The sequence below is a fragment of the Chrysemys picta genome, chromosome 6, assembly GCF_011386835.1.
Source record: "Chrysemys picta bellii isolate R12L10 chromosome 6, ASM1138683v2, whole genome shotgun sequence".
In the NCBI taxonomy this organism is placed as follows: domain Eukaryota; kingdom Metazoa; phylum Chordata; order Testudines; family Emydidae; genus Chrysemys; species Chrysemys picta.
This window is the reverse complement of record NC_088796.1, coordinates 44,394,933-44,409,737: the sequence shown is the minus strand read 5'-3', so window position 1 is coordinate 44,409,737 and position 14,805 is coordinate 44,394,933. Positions and strand designations below refer to the sequence as shown.

The 14,805-nt window shown below is 40.6% G+C and overlaps 1 protein-coding gene across 1 annotated transcript in view; it reads right to left on the bottom strand.

Annotated features, from left to right (window-relative positions):
• Nucleotides 1-1,490: 1,490 nt before the first annotated feature.
• The window catches only part of ARSB (arylsulfatase B), a 117,516-nt gene continuing 104,201 nt past the window's right edge, over nt 1,491-14,805 (bottom strand). Inside the window, 2 exon segments of the mRNA XM_005286439.4 lie at nt 1,491-1,972; nt 2,349-2,477. Coding sequence (XP_005286496.2) covers nt 1,707-1,972; nt 2,349-2,477 — 395 coding nt within the window. The 3' untranslated portion in view covers nt 1,491-1,706.

The following is a 14,805-nucleotide window of genomic DNA, read 5'->3' as shown; positions in this document are numbered from 1 at the left end:
GCCCTGCAGTCAGCTCAAAAGCTGTCAGGATGACATCTGTACATTTCAAAAGTGGCTGTTGTCTGAGAGCTGAAAGTAGTGAGTTTTTTAGTCTTACACACTTTTGTAGTCAGAGTCCTAAGGATATCTTTGAAAAAAAAAACTTAAAAGTGATAATAATGAAAATACCTTAGATTCTTTTTCTTGTGTTCTGTTAACGAGGTGTTATGATCTCCAGAAGGATAAACTCTCCAACGAGCCCTGACTGAAATGTGGAAATAAGGGCCAAATAGGTGGAACCTTTGCTAGCCAATCAGAGTCTTCTTTTAATAAGTATTTTATTTCTTTCCCAAGATGTATAATTAATGAATTATAACAAATGGAAATAATATCTCTAAAAACTAGAGAAACAAGGTGGGTGAGGTAATGTCTTTTATTGGACCAACTGCTGTTTATGAAGAGACAAGCTTCTGAGCTTACACAGAACTCGAAAGCTTGTCTCGTTCACCAACAGAAGTTGGTCCAATAAAATATATTGCCTCACCCACCTTGTCTCTCTAATATCCTGGGACCAACACAGCTAAAAAATAAAATATATGGAGTACAGCAATACTTTTCCTCTCCTCTCTTAATTATTTTAGATATTCACACTAGTAAAGAAACATCATTCAGCTCAACAAAAAAACTTAGAACCTAAAAATTAAAACTCTAATTTTAATGGAAAAGTTAAAAGTAGTCTCTAAAAAACCAGTTTGAAACATTACATCAGTACAAAACAGATAACTGGCAATGTCCTTAGAGAAGGGAACAGAAAAGGTTTTCCAGAGATATTAGCAGAAGGTGGGCGCTTTGTGAAGCAGATGCAATAGCCACCAGATAGATGAAGCAGTACTACCATCACTTGCAACCTCCACATTGTGCTTTAGCTGGCAAAGAAAAGTGCTTGAATCGCCTGCACAAGAATTCAAAACTGCACTGTGAAGCACAAGAAAGAAATGAACTAGAAAAGGCAATGCAAAATGAAGGGATGTCCGAAAGCTGACTATTAGATGAAGGCAGTCTCTGCTGTGATAACAAAGGCACAAAAGCCCTAAAGAGTTGGTACTCACAGCCAAGGTGGGCATTAAATCAAACCAATGCTCTAACCATATGTCAACAGTGGACAAGTGTATTGCTAGATCTTTTGTTGCCCAGTGGGAGGAGGCTTGTACTTAGAGACTTCTGAATGCATCCATTACTGGACACATTTGTATGGCAAAGCTGAGAAAATGTAATGACAGCTGAACTCAGAAACTGGCTTCTTTCTCCTATTTTTTTTTTAAACCTCTGTGTTAGCCTCCTATAAGATTTGGCCACTGGCAAGCATGAAATCAAACATTTGACTTTAAATATGAAAGAACTGGATAGCCTTGCCTCTGTGACTCATTAGAACTTTCCAAGTGAAGTAATATTTCCCAGCTGGCCAGCAGCTTTAACCCTCCATTTTAGAGACTTATCACTGACAAAGAACATCAAAATGACAGATTTATTATTTTAACAGTGTTTCTAGTACAATCAGGGGGTGAAATTAGATCCTCAATACTGCTTAAGAAGAAGTAGAATTGAATAACCCAAGGGATGAAATCACAGTTAAAAGGGTAAAAGAAATGAGGTCAAAATATGTGACTAGGACCCTCAGTCCGCAATTTCCACCACAGTTGTATTTTTCAGGCTACAAATGTAGTATTCTACATCCAAGGCCCCCAGGCTCCAGTTGCTGCTGGGTCACAACGGGGGTCATCGTCAGGGTAGAACACAGGCACCGAGTGTTTATAGTAGTACTGCAGCCGGGAGAGCAGTTTTTTCACAACGCCAGGATATTTTTCAGACAAGTCGTTTCTCTCCTCAGCATCTTTAACAACATCAAAAAGCCAAAGTTTCTTTGTTGGTGGGTCAGATGATAGAATCTTTGACTCACTGAACAAAGGTGGTGGTGGGAACCAGTGGCTGCAGCCTACAGAAATAGGAGCAGATAAGAAATTAGATCTCAGACACACAGGGAAAGAGTAGCCTCATACTTGGGATTCGGTGTTTAATATGACTTGTTTAATTTCAAATAAATTAAACTCGAGTTGCCTCCAGGAATCCGGTTTTTCCAGTGCAATGTAAGCACATAAACACAGATTCAAAAACCATGACTTCAAGGAATATATTGTAAATATTTTCCTACTTTTAAATGAGGCTCCGCCCTCCTGGTTTTTACATTACATAGTAAATCATGGAAGTTGAGAAAGAGAGTAAATTATGGAAATGCAAAGTTTATTACATATGAAATGGGATGAACTGGCAGTGGAGGTAAACCTCTAGGGAAAAAATAATCATTTCATTACCTGGATACCCAGTTAGTAGTTTCCACTTTCCATGTCGAATTGCAGCATGTATGGATATATTGAAGATTGAATCGTCCCATGGAAAAGAATTATCCAGTGGTGAAGATGTCCTGTTGTCAATACCAGGACCTTAATGGAACAATAAGATAGATTTAGATATATTTCGTAGTTAAGATTTTTTAAAGAATTTTGTTAGGAAACAAACCAATATAATGCAATATTGAATACAAACACATATTCTGCAAGACACGTATTCCATATAAGTACAAGTGGCTACACTACAATATAGAACAGAAACTTAAAAAAAACAAAAACAAAAAAAAAAGGTTCAGAGTTAAGATTACCATTTCTAACATTCAGGAGTACGCGGAGTCGACGGGGGAGCCTGCCTGTCGCGTGTGGACCCGCGGTAAGTTCGAACTAAGATAGTTCGACTTCAGCTACGTGAAAAACGTAGCTGAAGTTGCGTATCTTAGTTAGAAGTGGGGGGTTAGTGTGGACCAGCCCTAATACTGGAGATTAAGCAGAGAACAAATCCTGCAAATCACATGAGGCAATATAAAATACATTTTATTTGAAAAAATGATATATGCACTCTTAATTGATTTTATATCTATCTCTGAACTTAACGTCCTCTCGCTTAACGTTGTTTCGATCTTACGTCCCTGCTCCATTACAGAACATGCTTGTTTAAAGTTGTGCAATGCTCTGCTAGAACGTCGTTTGGCCGCCCGCTTTGTCCACGGCTGGCAGTCCCCCATCAGCTCCCCTACTCCCCGCACCCCAGCACCTCCCGCCCGCTGGCGGACCCCGTGGTTCAGCGTCTTCCCCCAGCTCCCCCCGCCTCCTGCCTGCGGCAATCAGATGGTTTGTGGCGTTCAGGAGGCTGGGGGGAGCAGGGAGGAGCGAGGACGCAGCGCCCAGGCTCCTCCTCCCTCCCCTGCCTCCTGAATGCCGCAAACCAGCTGATTGCCGCGGGCAGGAGAGGGAGCGGGGAGGCTGCGTGCCACAACCTTGCTTCTCCCCCCAGCCTCCTGAATGCTGCAAGACAGCTGATTACCGCGGGCAGGAGGTGGGGGGAGCAGGGGGAAGGTGCTGATCTATGGGGTCCATGGGCGGGTGGGAGGCGTGGGGGGAGGGGGAGAATAAGGGGGCTGCCAGCCTGTTTAATACCTGTATTAAATTGCTTGTTTAAAATTGTTTAAAATGTATATAATGCCTTTTGTCTGGCAAAAAATATTTCCCTGGAACCTAAGCCTCCCTATTTACATTCATTCTTATGGGGAAACTGGATTCGCTTAACATAGTTTCGCTTAAAGTCGCATTTTTCAGGAACATAACTACAATATTAATTGAGGAGTTACTGTATATAGATATAAACTCAATTAAAAACACATATACCTTTTGTAAAATAAAATTTTTGCTCAAACACAAAGTTCCATTAAATGCAGAGGTGAAAGTAAGTTGGTACGGTATGGTATGGCGTACCGACAAGAGCAGGTACACAGCTGTCTTGCAGCTTCCCCAGGCCGGCAATTTAAAAGGGCCCTGGGGTCCGGGCAGCAGCAGCTGGTGCCCCAGGCCCTTTAAATTGGCACCAGAGCCCAACTGCTGGAGCCCCAGGTTAGCGGCGGTGGCCAGAAGCCCTTGGGCTCCAGTGGTGATTTAAAGGGCCTGGGGCTCCCCGCCACTGCTACTGCAGCGGAGCCCCAAGCCCTTTAAATCGGTGCCAGAGCCCCGCTGCTGGATTTAAAGTTCCCGCCTCTTCCAGTTGAGGCCCCATCCCCTTCCGGTTGAGGCCCCGTCCCCTGCTCAGGACCCTGGCCCTGCGTACTGCTAAGTTCTTTAAGTTACTTTCACCCCTGATTAAATGATATATTATTTTTCACTGCAGGTTATGGTAAGTGTATTTCTAAAGAACACAAAAATATTTTAGTTTAGTTCAGTATTTTATTAGTAATTTTGTTTTGCTAGTCAAGTCCAAATGAACTTTCAAATAGTGCAACTTTTTGTCTCTTTTAGCAAATACATTTACGAAGTATTAACTTGTATACAACTTGTTTGAAATATTTTGAATAATTTATACACACACAGAATTCTATCAGTCATAATCTATCTACTGTAAGACTCTTATCTTGTGCCAAGAACTTTATTGTCTGTTGTTCAGTCAGTATGTTGTTTCACAAATAGTACAGGTCAACTCTCTTCAGAAATAGCAGCTACAGCGAGAACTGTATTCATACAAGAACAGCATTTGCTATGTGACAGATCTGTCTATGGTGTATTTATCAGATGCTAAGCACTACAGTATCTAAGCTCCAAATGCAATATTAAGATAAGCATAAATATTATCTGATATGGTCTCTACCCTTGCCATCCTATAGTTTATCCCCTTACACTTGGATCTTTCTCCCTGTATTAGTCTTTCTTTCTCCTTCTCTGCCCCCTCCAACATAATTCTTCAACTTCTGTTATTGCAGGTGAGCTTCTGCTCAAAAAAGTTTTGCACTGAGCTTTGAAAACAGTCCAATTAGACCATCTTCTGATTCAGTATTCCATAGACTAGGATTGGACCAGCATTGAAAATGCCCTGCCTCCAGCTCCCAAGTCTTTCAACAGAGGCATTTCTGGTTGCTGCGTGGTCAGTGAGTTCAGCAATCAGGTAGCCTAGGCCCAATCTTAAAGATTAGGACTAAGACCCTGAATTTAATTGAATAAGAAGCAAACAAGGAGTCAGAAACTGGCGTACAGTTTTGGATTAGCTTTTTATTGGTAAATGTTGATTTCATCACACAAACACAAACAAACAGACAAAAAATATTTCCACCAATAATAAAGAAATGTAGATAGGCAAAGTAAGAAAAATGCAGCTTGAAAACACAGAGTTTGAGGTCAGGCTATTTACTTTGTATATTTTGACATTTGAATTTTGACTGTTATAAAGCTGTAACATTTTGAATCTCAACATCTACTGTGATTAAACAATTATTGCCTGACCCCTCAATTTACCGCAACCGTGAAAATCTAAAAATTGGTAAAAATAAAAAAAATCACACTTAAAAAGAAACATTAAAAAAAATCAAATTCTGCCAAGCCTCGCTATCTACTCTTGTATCATCACTGCTAGTCATGTTCAAGTGGTGGAGGACTGTTTGTATTCAAGATGGACTAGAGTGTGATGGGCTTTGCCTGACAAATCTAGGTCGTAGGAGTTACAATAATTCAGTCTCGAGAGGGTGAAATACACTACAGCTCACCTTCTCCATACAAAATGCTCCCTCTACCATCAATTATCTTAATTGCAAATAGGAGCCTCTCTTTCTCTACAGCCCACCAACTGAGCATTCTCCAACAGCACTATTTCCTCTCATTTATGACACTATAGCATTTTCACTGTTACAAGAAACAAGTGAAGTTTCATTCAAAAGTTGCTGTTTTTTAATATTTAATGCTACATCAAATATATTGGTATCATATGTCATAACATATTTGGTGTAGATATTTGATGGGTAACCAAAGAAAGCATTTAAATAGCTTATCTATATAGGAAAGATAGGCACTTTTGAAAATTTTATCCCTAGTCTAACTGACTTAGGAGCCTAAATCCTATTTTCAAAATGGATTTAGGAATTTAGGAGCTTAGTGGGATTTAGGTTCCCAAGTGCCTATGTCAGTTCTGTAAATGGGACACAGATTTCTAAACCACTTATGCACTTTTGAAAATTTTACCCTAGATCTTTTTTTCTACTACTGTGCATAGTCTCTGTATAAGATGCACTTTACACAGTTGGGCCTAAAGTTTCAAAAGTAACTAATGATTTTGGGTACCTAATCTGGATCTTAAAGGGGCCTGATTTTCAGAGGGCAGGTGCTCAGCACTTGTGAAAATTAGGCCCCTTTAAGAAGTGTCAACTTGTACATTAAAAAATCCAGGCATCCAAAAATGCTAGTCACTTTAAAATTTAGGCGTTGAATTACTAACATGATTCATATTTTACTTTACCATTTCAAAATACATACACTTGCGTTAAGAAGTCCAAAAAAAGCACAGTTGAGTAAATTATGTAAACAAAAGCCTGAATGATGACCAGAATGGGTGTTTCTTTTTATAAAAGCTTATAAGTGTAATTGATTGGAACATCATAATTCAACTTGCTATTATACAATCCTATAACATACACGTGAGCCAACCAGTCAATTTTGGACAAACCAAAAAAATAGTTTATCTACATTTTTATGTGCACAAGTGAATTTGCTAAAAGACTTTTGGGTACATTGGTCTTAACATGTGGGGAAATTGCAGATGTAAATCCTTGCACAGATGATAAGAATACTGAATATCTCAATATTAATATTTTGGTTTTACTGTATCTTTAAAAATTACATATGCAGCATCATAATTTTAAAATTAATCTCAAAAGACAGTCCCATTTCCTGTACAAGTAGTTTCTCCAAAGAGATCAGAGCCAAAACTCACACAAAGCATGTGGTATCATTGCTAACATAAAAATAACTTTAAAAGTTAAGGGTAAGAGAAGGATGGAGTAAATCGACACATGTAATCTAAGAAACAAATCAGGTATTCACTCAAGGCTTGATTCTCATTTACAGCAATATAAATCTAGAGTACCTCCATTAAAGACAGTGGAGTTACTATGAATACCAATGTAACTAACCCCTAGATTATATTTTAATTATATTTGTACAATTTTACATTAAAAACCAGGATTATCAACTAATAATTAATATTTGTCATTATAAGAACATAGGATTTGCCAGACAGAAGAAGCACTTGGGTATATCCAGTCAAGCATCCTGCTTCTAGAAATGACTAATATCTGATCATAGAATCTCAAGGTTGGAAAGGACCTCAGCAGGAGATCTAGTCCAATCCCCTGCTCAAAGCAGGACCAATCCCCAGATTTTTGCCCCAGATCCCTAAATAGCCCCCTCAAGGATTGAACTCACAACCCTGGGTTTAGCAGGCCGATGCTCAAACCACTGAACTATCTCTCTAATGCTTCTTTCCAGGCTCAATAATTCTAGTTTGTGTCACCTCTTTTTCTCTCTGTCTCATTGTGCCTGTAAAAAAGTCTTCATTTCCCTTCTGTGGACCTTTTCACCGTGAAATTGGAGTGTAAGAAAAAGTATGTCAGACACAAATTGAACCAGAAAATGTGAAGAAAAGCACTACACATGGTATTTATTATCCAGGCTGGAAATTTCAAATCTCTCCTCATTTATTGTTTATATTCTTTATGACTTGTTTCAAATTGATTCAATCTTTAGACTTTCAATTGGCAAACAAAACATCTCAGACAAATATGCTGTGACAATTTATATTAAAAAATTCAGAACAGTCAATGCCCATTCTGAGTGGATTTACAGGACAGAAAGATATAATCTGAACTTCAACTCTTTTGAACCAAAGTTCAAATTCCTTGTCATCCAGTCCGATATATAAATTTGTAAACAGAGATTCATTAAAGTGTGATAAAAATAATTATAGAGAATATTAATTTGAACTTTGTTCTCTAATCTTCAGTCATAAAAAGATTAGCCAGCAGATAAAAGTGAAAGTTTTCATTTAAAAAAAATGTACTATGGATACCGTCTCTCACATACCAGTGTATATACAAGACACTTACAAGAGACATAGTGAATGTACATGACTCATTATTCCCTACACCCCTTTCCTCCCCCTAAGCATAAGGCTAGCTCAAGTAATTGGTAGAATCTTAAAGATCTGAGATATAAATAGCCAGTACATCTATGAAAGAAAAGGAAAACTAGCCTAAAATATTATCCTTCAGTCTATGATTAAGATGATGAGAATGAACCATGCTGAGAGGAGGGTTTTTTTTAAATGGCAAGAGATCAAAGACTACAGTTTTCTCTAACATGGCACTTTGTGAAATCCCAACCACATAAGTAAGAGGGTCCAAAAAAGCATTGCTTGAGGCACACTGTATTCCTATGCAGTGTGGGCTCATATTCCAGTGTGTAAGGAATAAATCTGGGAGTTTTGAGAATAGTTTTGGAGTAGGAGGAAATAAAGTTAATTTAATACTTAGTTTGGAAAGGGAGTCCCATCCAAGGAGTTAATCCAAAATGGCTATCGGATGAGCCATGTCTCTGCAGGCCACTGTGTTTGAACAACAAACTTCTGTATTTGTAATGAGCTAGATACAACTGGTGTCCAATGTGGAAAGCAGAAGCAGACTAAGCTTACACCTCCATTTCTTTATCTATGAAGTGGGGATGGTAACACTTACCCACCTTTGGAAAGTGCACTGGATTTATTCAGAGAAAAGGTGCAAATCATTACCATTTTCCACAGTTACATGTCTGTTTGTAGTAATAGAATATTCCCATACAATATGACTGCAGGCAACTATAGGACAGGGAAAAATATAATCATAAAAGGCTATAAGCTTCATCACAAACCAGCTAATGGAAGAGAGAATAAAGCAATTATTTTAGATCTGTTTCTGTTCTAGCATAACCTCAGATTGGCAGGGCTGCCCAGAGGGGGGCGAGGGCAAGTGGGGCAATTTACCCCAGGCCCCGCAGGGGCCCCCACAAGAATATAGTATTCTATAGTATTGCAACTTTTTTTTATGGAAGGGGCCCCTGAAATTGCTTTGCCCCAGGCCCCCTGAATCCTCTGGGCGTCCCTGCAGATAGGTCCTGTCATAGTTTAAAAAGCTGAAGAGTGTATATTATGAAAAACCACTGAAATCCAGGATGAGAGGGGATTCCAAAACTGACTGTCACTCTTTCCAATAAAAACTAGAAACACATCTAAGACACATACTAGACAGGTGCTATTGTTCTAGAGGCAAGTTACATAAAGAGCATTCAATGAATTCCAGCAAGTGCTGGAGATGCCATTTTCATCTTCCCTTTTACCCCCCATCTCTCTCTCTCGCTTTCTCCTCCCTTTCCCTCCCTCGGGATAGTCTGTCATGTGCACCATGCTCGGGGATTCCCTTAGTAACTACAGGTCATCGCTACATATTAAGACTCCTGGACTAATAGAGAAAATTACATCAGCTCGTTGAAATTTTCTGCCAGGTTTTCTGAATACGTGACCCTGCCTCCCCCCGTTTACTCTTTTTTCAATATCTTCACCTATTTCCAAGTAATTCATAACAAGATCCAAACGGGGGATCAAAATCTTTCCCCACTACAGTATAAACCACTTACAGTGGACTAATGGAGTGTCAGAAATAGGATGAAATTTAATAGTGAAAAGTGTAAGGTGATGCATTTGGGGATGACCAATAATAATTTTAGTTACAAGATGGGGACGCATTGGTTAGAAGTAACGGAAGAGGAGAAGGACCTAGGGGTCCTTGTAGACCGCAGGATGACTATGAGTCGACAGTGTGACGTGGCGGTGAAAAAAGCCAATGCTGTCTTGGGATGCATTAGGCGAGGTATATCTAGTAGGGATAAGGAGGTCCTGCTTCCGTTGTACAAGGCGCTGGTGAGACCTCATTTGGAGTACTGTGTGCAGTTCTGGTCTCCCATGTTTAAAAAAGATGAACTCAAACTGGAACGGGTGCAGAGAAGGGCCACTAGGATGATCAGAGGAATGGAAAACCTGTCGTATGAAAGGAGACTAGAGGAGCTTGGGTTGTTTAGTCTGACAAAGCGAAGGCTGAGGGGGGATATGATTGCTATCTTTAAATATATTAGAGGGATTAATACAAGGGAGGGAGATGAATTATTCCAGCTTAGTACTAACGTGGATACGAGAACGAATGGATATAAACTGGCCGTGGGGAAGTTCAGGCTTGAAATTAGACGAAGGTTTCTGACCGTTAGAGGGGTGAAATATTGGAACGGCCTTCCGAGGGAAACGGTGGGGGCGAGGGATTTGTCTGGCTTTAAGATTAAGTTAGATAAGTTTATGGAGGGAATGGTTTAATGGTAAAACATAGTTGTCAAGGAAAACCAAGCAATGGTAGGTAAATAGCATAATGGCTAAAAGGGGTCAGGATGGAGACTCTTGCCTATATGCTCGGGGTCTTACTGATCGCCATATTTGGGGTCGGGAAGGAATTTTCCTCCAGGGCAGATTGGCTGAGCCTCTGGAGGTTTTTCGCCTTCCTCCGCAGCATGGGGCAGGGATCTCTAGCAGGAGGGTCTCTGCCGATTGAGGTCACTAATAACAGGATTGGGGACTTCAGCAGTAGAGTCCAGGGAAGGGGCGGGGACGGTTTTATGGCCTGCAGCGGGCAGGGGGTCAGACCAGATGATCATAATGGTCCCTTCTGACCTTAAAGTCTATGAATCTATGAATGATAGAAGGGAGAGATAAGAGGTCTGCATGCCACAGCTCTCCTTGAATGGGCAAACAGATCAACAAAGCATTACTATAGAGCTACTTAGGGTCAGCCCTGCTTTGAGGAAGACAAGGAGCCCTAGTGAGAGATCGCAGGGTCCAGGGTGTGTAGACCTCCACCACCTTTGGCTAGGATGCACTGTATACTCCCCCAACACAGATTCAGATTCTTAGCCAGTAGAGAGTGAGATAAAACTTGGGTCTCATGGAATCCACATGCTCAGGGAGCACAAGGGACCAGAATATGCCCAGACCCTGTGCAAGGGTATAAAGGAATCCTATCACATACCATTCAGGGCAAAACACAATCAAGTCCTTTATCTTTAGTTGACATGGGCTAATAAGTGTGAAAACAAAAATCAAAACTACTTAGAGTTACAATTTTGTTTTAACAGTGATCTCTCTTCTTCCGTGTTTTTAACAGCAAGTTTACCTGAGTGAATGGAAAGACAGGCTTTCAAAAGGCCGGACATCGCCTGATAATTACCGAGTCCAGAAAAGATAAATTCACCTTGTAATTACAACTTCTTTATATTATGCTGAGAATCTGATCCAAGCCATTATCAATGATTCTCAAATTTTTAAAAAAATTTGTACCAATATTTTTGCTGAGAGGGATGAATGGGTTGCTACATCTCAGAGCAGTCTCTTATTTAATACTTGAAAGGGACCTTTAAATAAAACCACACAGTTTACAGAGTCACTGGGATTTTTTCCAAAAGAAATAGTTGTCATTGAAAAGTGATTTGCATAACCTTCATGCTCTTTCTGATCAGGAGATAATAAGTAGTTCATAAAAACCACAGAGGAGATCCATTAAGACAAAAGTCAGAGACTGGCAAACCAAAAAACACTTAGATATGAGACCAGAAGGGAGTGGGAGTATTTACTAGTACAGCAACTTAACGTTGTAGTTATGTTCCTGAAAAATGCAAAACAATGTTAAGCGAATCCAATTTCCCCATAAGAATTAATGTAAATGGGGTTCCAGGGAAATTTTTTTCACCAGACAAAAGAAACTATATATATATATATATATATATATATATATAACACACACACACACACATACACAGTATAAATTTTAAACAAAATTTAATACTGGTACATAGCGATGATGATTGTGAAGCTTGGTTGAGGTGGTGAAGTCAGAGGGTGGGATATTTCCCAGGGACTGCCTTACTGCTAAATGAGGAACTAGCAATTGGCTGGGCCCTCAAGGATTAACTCATTGTTGTTAATGTAGCCCACACTCTACAAGGCAGCATGAATGGAGTGCATGGCAGACAGAGACAGAGACACACACCGTGTGTGTGCGAGAGAGATGCGCATTGCTCCTTTAAGTACACTGACCCCACTCTAAGGATACGTCTATATTACCTGCTGGATCAGCGGGTAGTGATTGATCCCCGATCGCTCTGCCATAGACTCCGGAACTCCGCCACGGCGAGAGGCGGAAGCAGAGTCGACGGGGGGAACGGTGGCTGTTGATCCCGCACCGCGAGGACGCAAAGTAAGTGATTCTAAGTCGATTTAAGATATGTCGACTTCAGCTACGCTATTCTCGTAGCTGAAGTTGTGTATCTTAGATCGATCCCCCCCAGTGTAGACCAGGCCTAACTACACTGCCTTTTTAAATACCGGTATATCAGCAAGCTGAGAGGGCAGCTGCTGCCAGGAAGCTTCCTCCGTCCTGAGCCCTGTCGTGTGTTCCCCCGCTCTATGGAAGAGGTGGTAAGCAGAGTGCAGGAGCAGGGGGGAGGGGGACATCCTGACATTAGCCCCCCCGCACAGCAAGCAGGAGGCTCCGGGGAGCAGCTCCAAGGCAGAGGGCAGGAGCAGCACACGGCAGTGGGGGGAGGGACAGCTGAACTGCCAGCAATTGATAGGCTGCTGGGCGGCTGCCACACAGGGAACTTAGGGGAATGTGGAACTGTTAGGGGAGCTGGTTCCAAGCCCCCACCAGCTAGCTGCAATGGGCTGCTCTTTCCGCAAGCAGTGGACAAAGCAGGCGGCTGCCAAGCGACGTTATAAGGGAGCATTGCACAACTTTAAATGAGCATGTTCTCTGATCAGCAATGTAACGACGAAACAATGTTAACTGGGACGACTTTAAGTGAGGAGTTACTGTATTTCCATTAGTGGGCGTTAGAGTTATCACACCATTGTAATTTCCCAAGAAATCCCAATTGTATTCAGCAGCTTCACAGGTTCTCATAAAAGTGGTAACAGGATCATTCTCCTATTGCTTCCATTAAAACAGATCCAGGATTTTGCACATCACAGCTGCTGTTCTCATTTAAATCATTTTACTGTCTTCTCAGGGTTTGAAACACCTACCATATGGCATTATTAAATGAAAGAGTTGCTCCCCAATGGTGCAAAATCATAGGTAATACTTTTCCATTCACAGGCTCTGCAGACTACCGTAAATCCACCAGTCTGTTTTTTGCACTACAATATCAGAAGTGGTGGGTGGGGAAGGAGGACAGAACATCTTAAATATTATGCAATTAATACTAGCTTGACAAAAATTAAATAGAAAAACAGTTTAGGTGGTAAAGGTGGCCTTTTACCTCTACAAATCACCCCACCTAGTCACCACATACACCATACTTTTGCCAGAAGCTGGGAATGGGTGACAGGGGATGGATCATTTGATGATTTCCTAACCTGTTCATTCTCTCTGGGACACCTGGCATTAGCCATTGTCAGAAGACCCAGTATGGCCATTCCTATGTTCTTACTTCTGGAATGTTTGGCAGATCCATTTTCTTCTGACTAATGCTTAAATCTGGAACAGTAGGAATAATGCAGCTCAGGATTTATGTCTTGATCCAAAACCCACTGAAGTCTGTGGAAGTCTTTCGATGGACTTCAGTGGGCTCTGGATCAGACTGTTGAGGCATCAGCAGTAATGCGCAGGGAGCTTACACCCTATCTGCTAAGAATCCTTCACTTGATCATCAGATATAAAAGGAAGTAATTAAATATCTAAAAGCATATAAAATGTTGTAGATAAAGCAGCTATGTATTCAAATACTTTACAACATTAAATAAAAAACAAACCTCAAAGATATTACATAAAGACAGACACATTTTTGCACACAACACACAGGTAACTGCATCCTAATTCCCTATTGGCATACACAGCTGTCCAGTCTGCATGAACAAATTGGAAGGTTTATTACTGCAATTATGAAAATTTGGTCATTAGCCTCCAATTTAAAATGGACAAACAAATGAAATTTAGTTTGCTTTTGCCTCATGCAATCATGTACAGACACTATAATTCATATAGGTCTCTATTTAGGATTTATAAAATTGCATCTATTACATTCATTTCTGGGAGCATGTTATTTTAAAACCAAAAAAATTAATGAGTGTTAACTAAAAAGATTCTCAAACACTGGAAATTAAAAACAAAATTAAAACACCAGTATATCCTGTCCCCAGTCTGATAGGCAAAAGCCTAAGACGACAGCTCAGTTAGCCTTCAGGGGATGGTGTGTTCATGTGTAGATGTGGAGTCCCTTGAATCAATAGGGAAAACAAATTTGAGTAATTTTTTCCTGCACTGCACCAACCTCGGAAGCTCAAATCTAGAAACTGTTTGTTCAAACACACCAGCTGTTCTCCTCTGCAGTAATGAACAACCAGGAGAAAGAGGGGCAGTCTCTCAGATAGCAGGGACCCAAACCACATGATATTTTACAGAGTCATAATCAACACTTGAAATGTACCCACCAGCAAATAGGAAGCTAATGCAATCTATGGTGCACAGATGTAACCTGATCCCTACAGTTAGACCCATATCAGCCACTATACTCTGCAGCCAGTATAGCCTGTATATGTTCAAATGTATCATCATGTAGCGCAAACAGGAGTATTTCAATCTGCAGGTGACAAAGACCTAGATGAGAGAGGCTGAGTGCTCATCCAAGAAAAACAGTCACCATCAAGATAAATGCCACCTCGGGTATTCAGAACAACTTGGGATATAAGAGCACCCCCTCCTTTGTGAATTTTATTGGCAAAGGGTGGGCAGAGACCAACCCCTGCCATGAAGTTGCTTCCTTCCATCAACCAGCAACACCTTGTTCT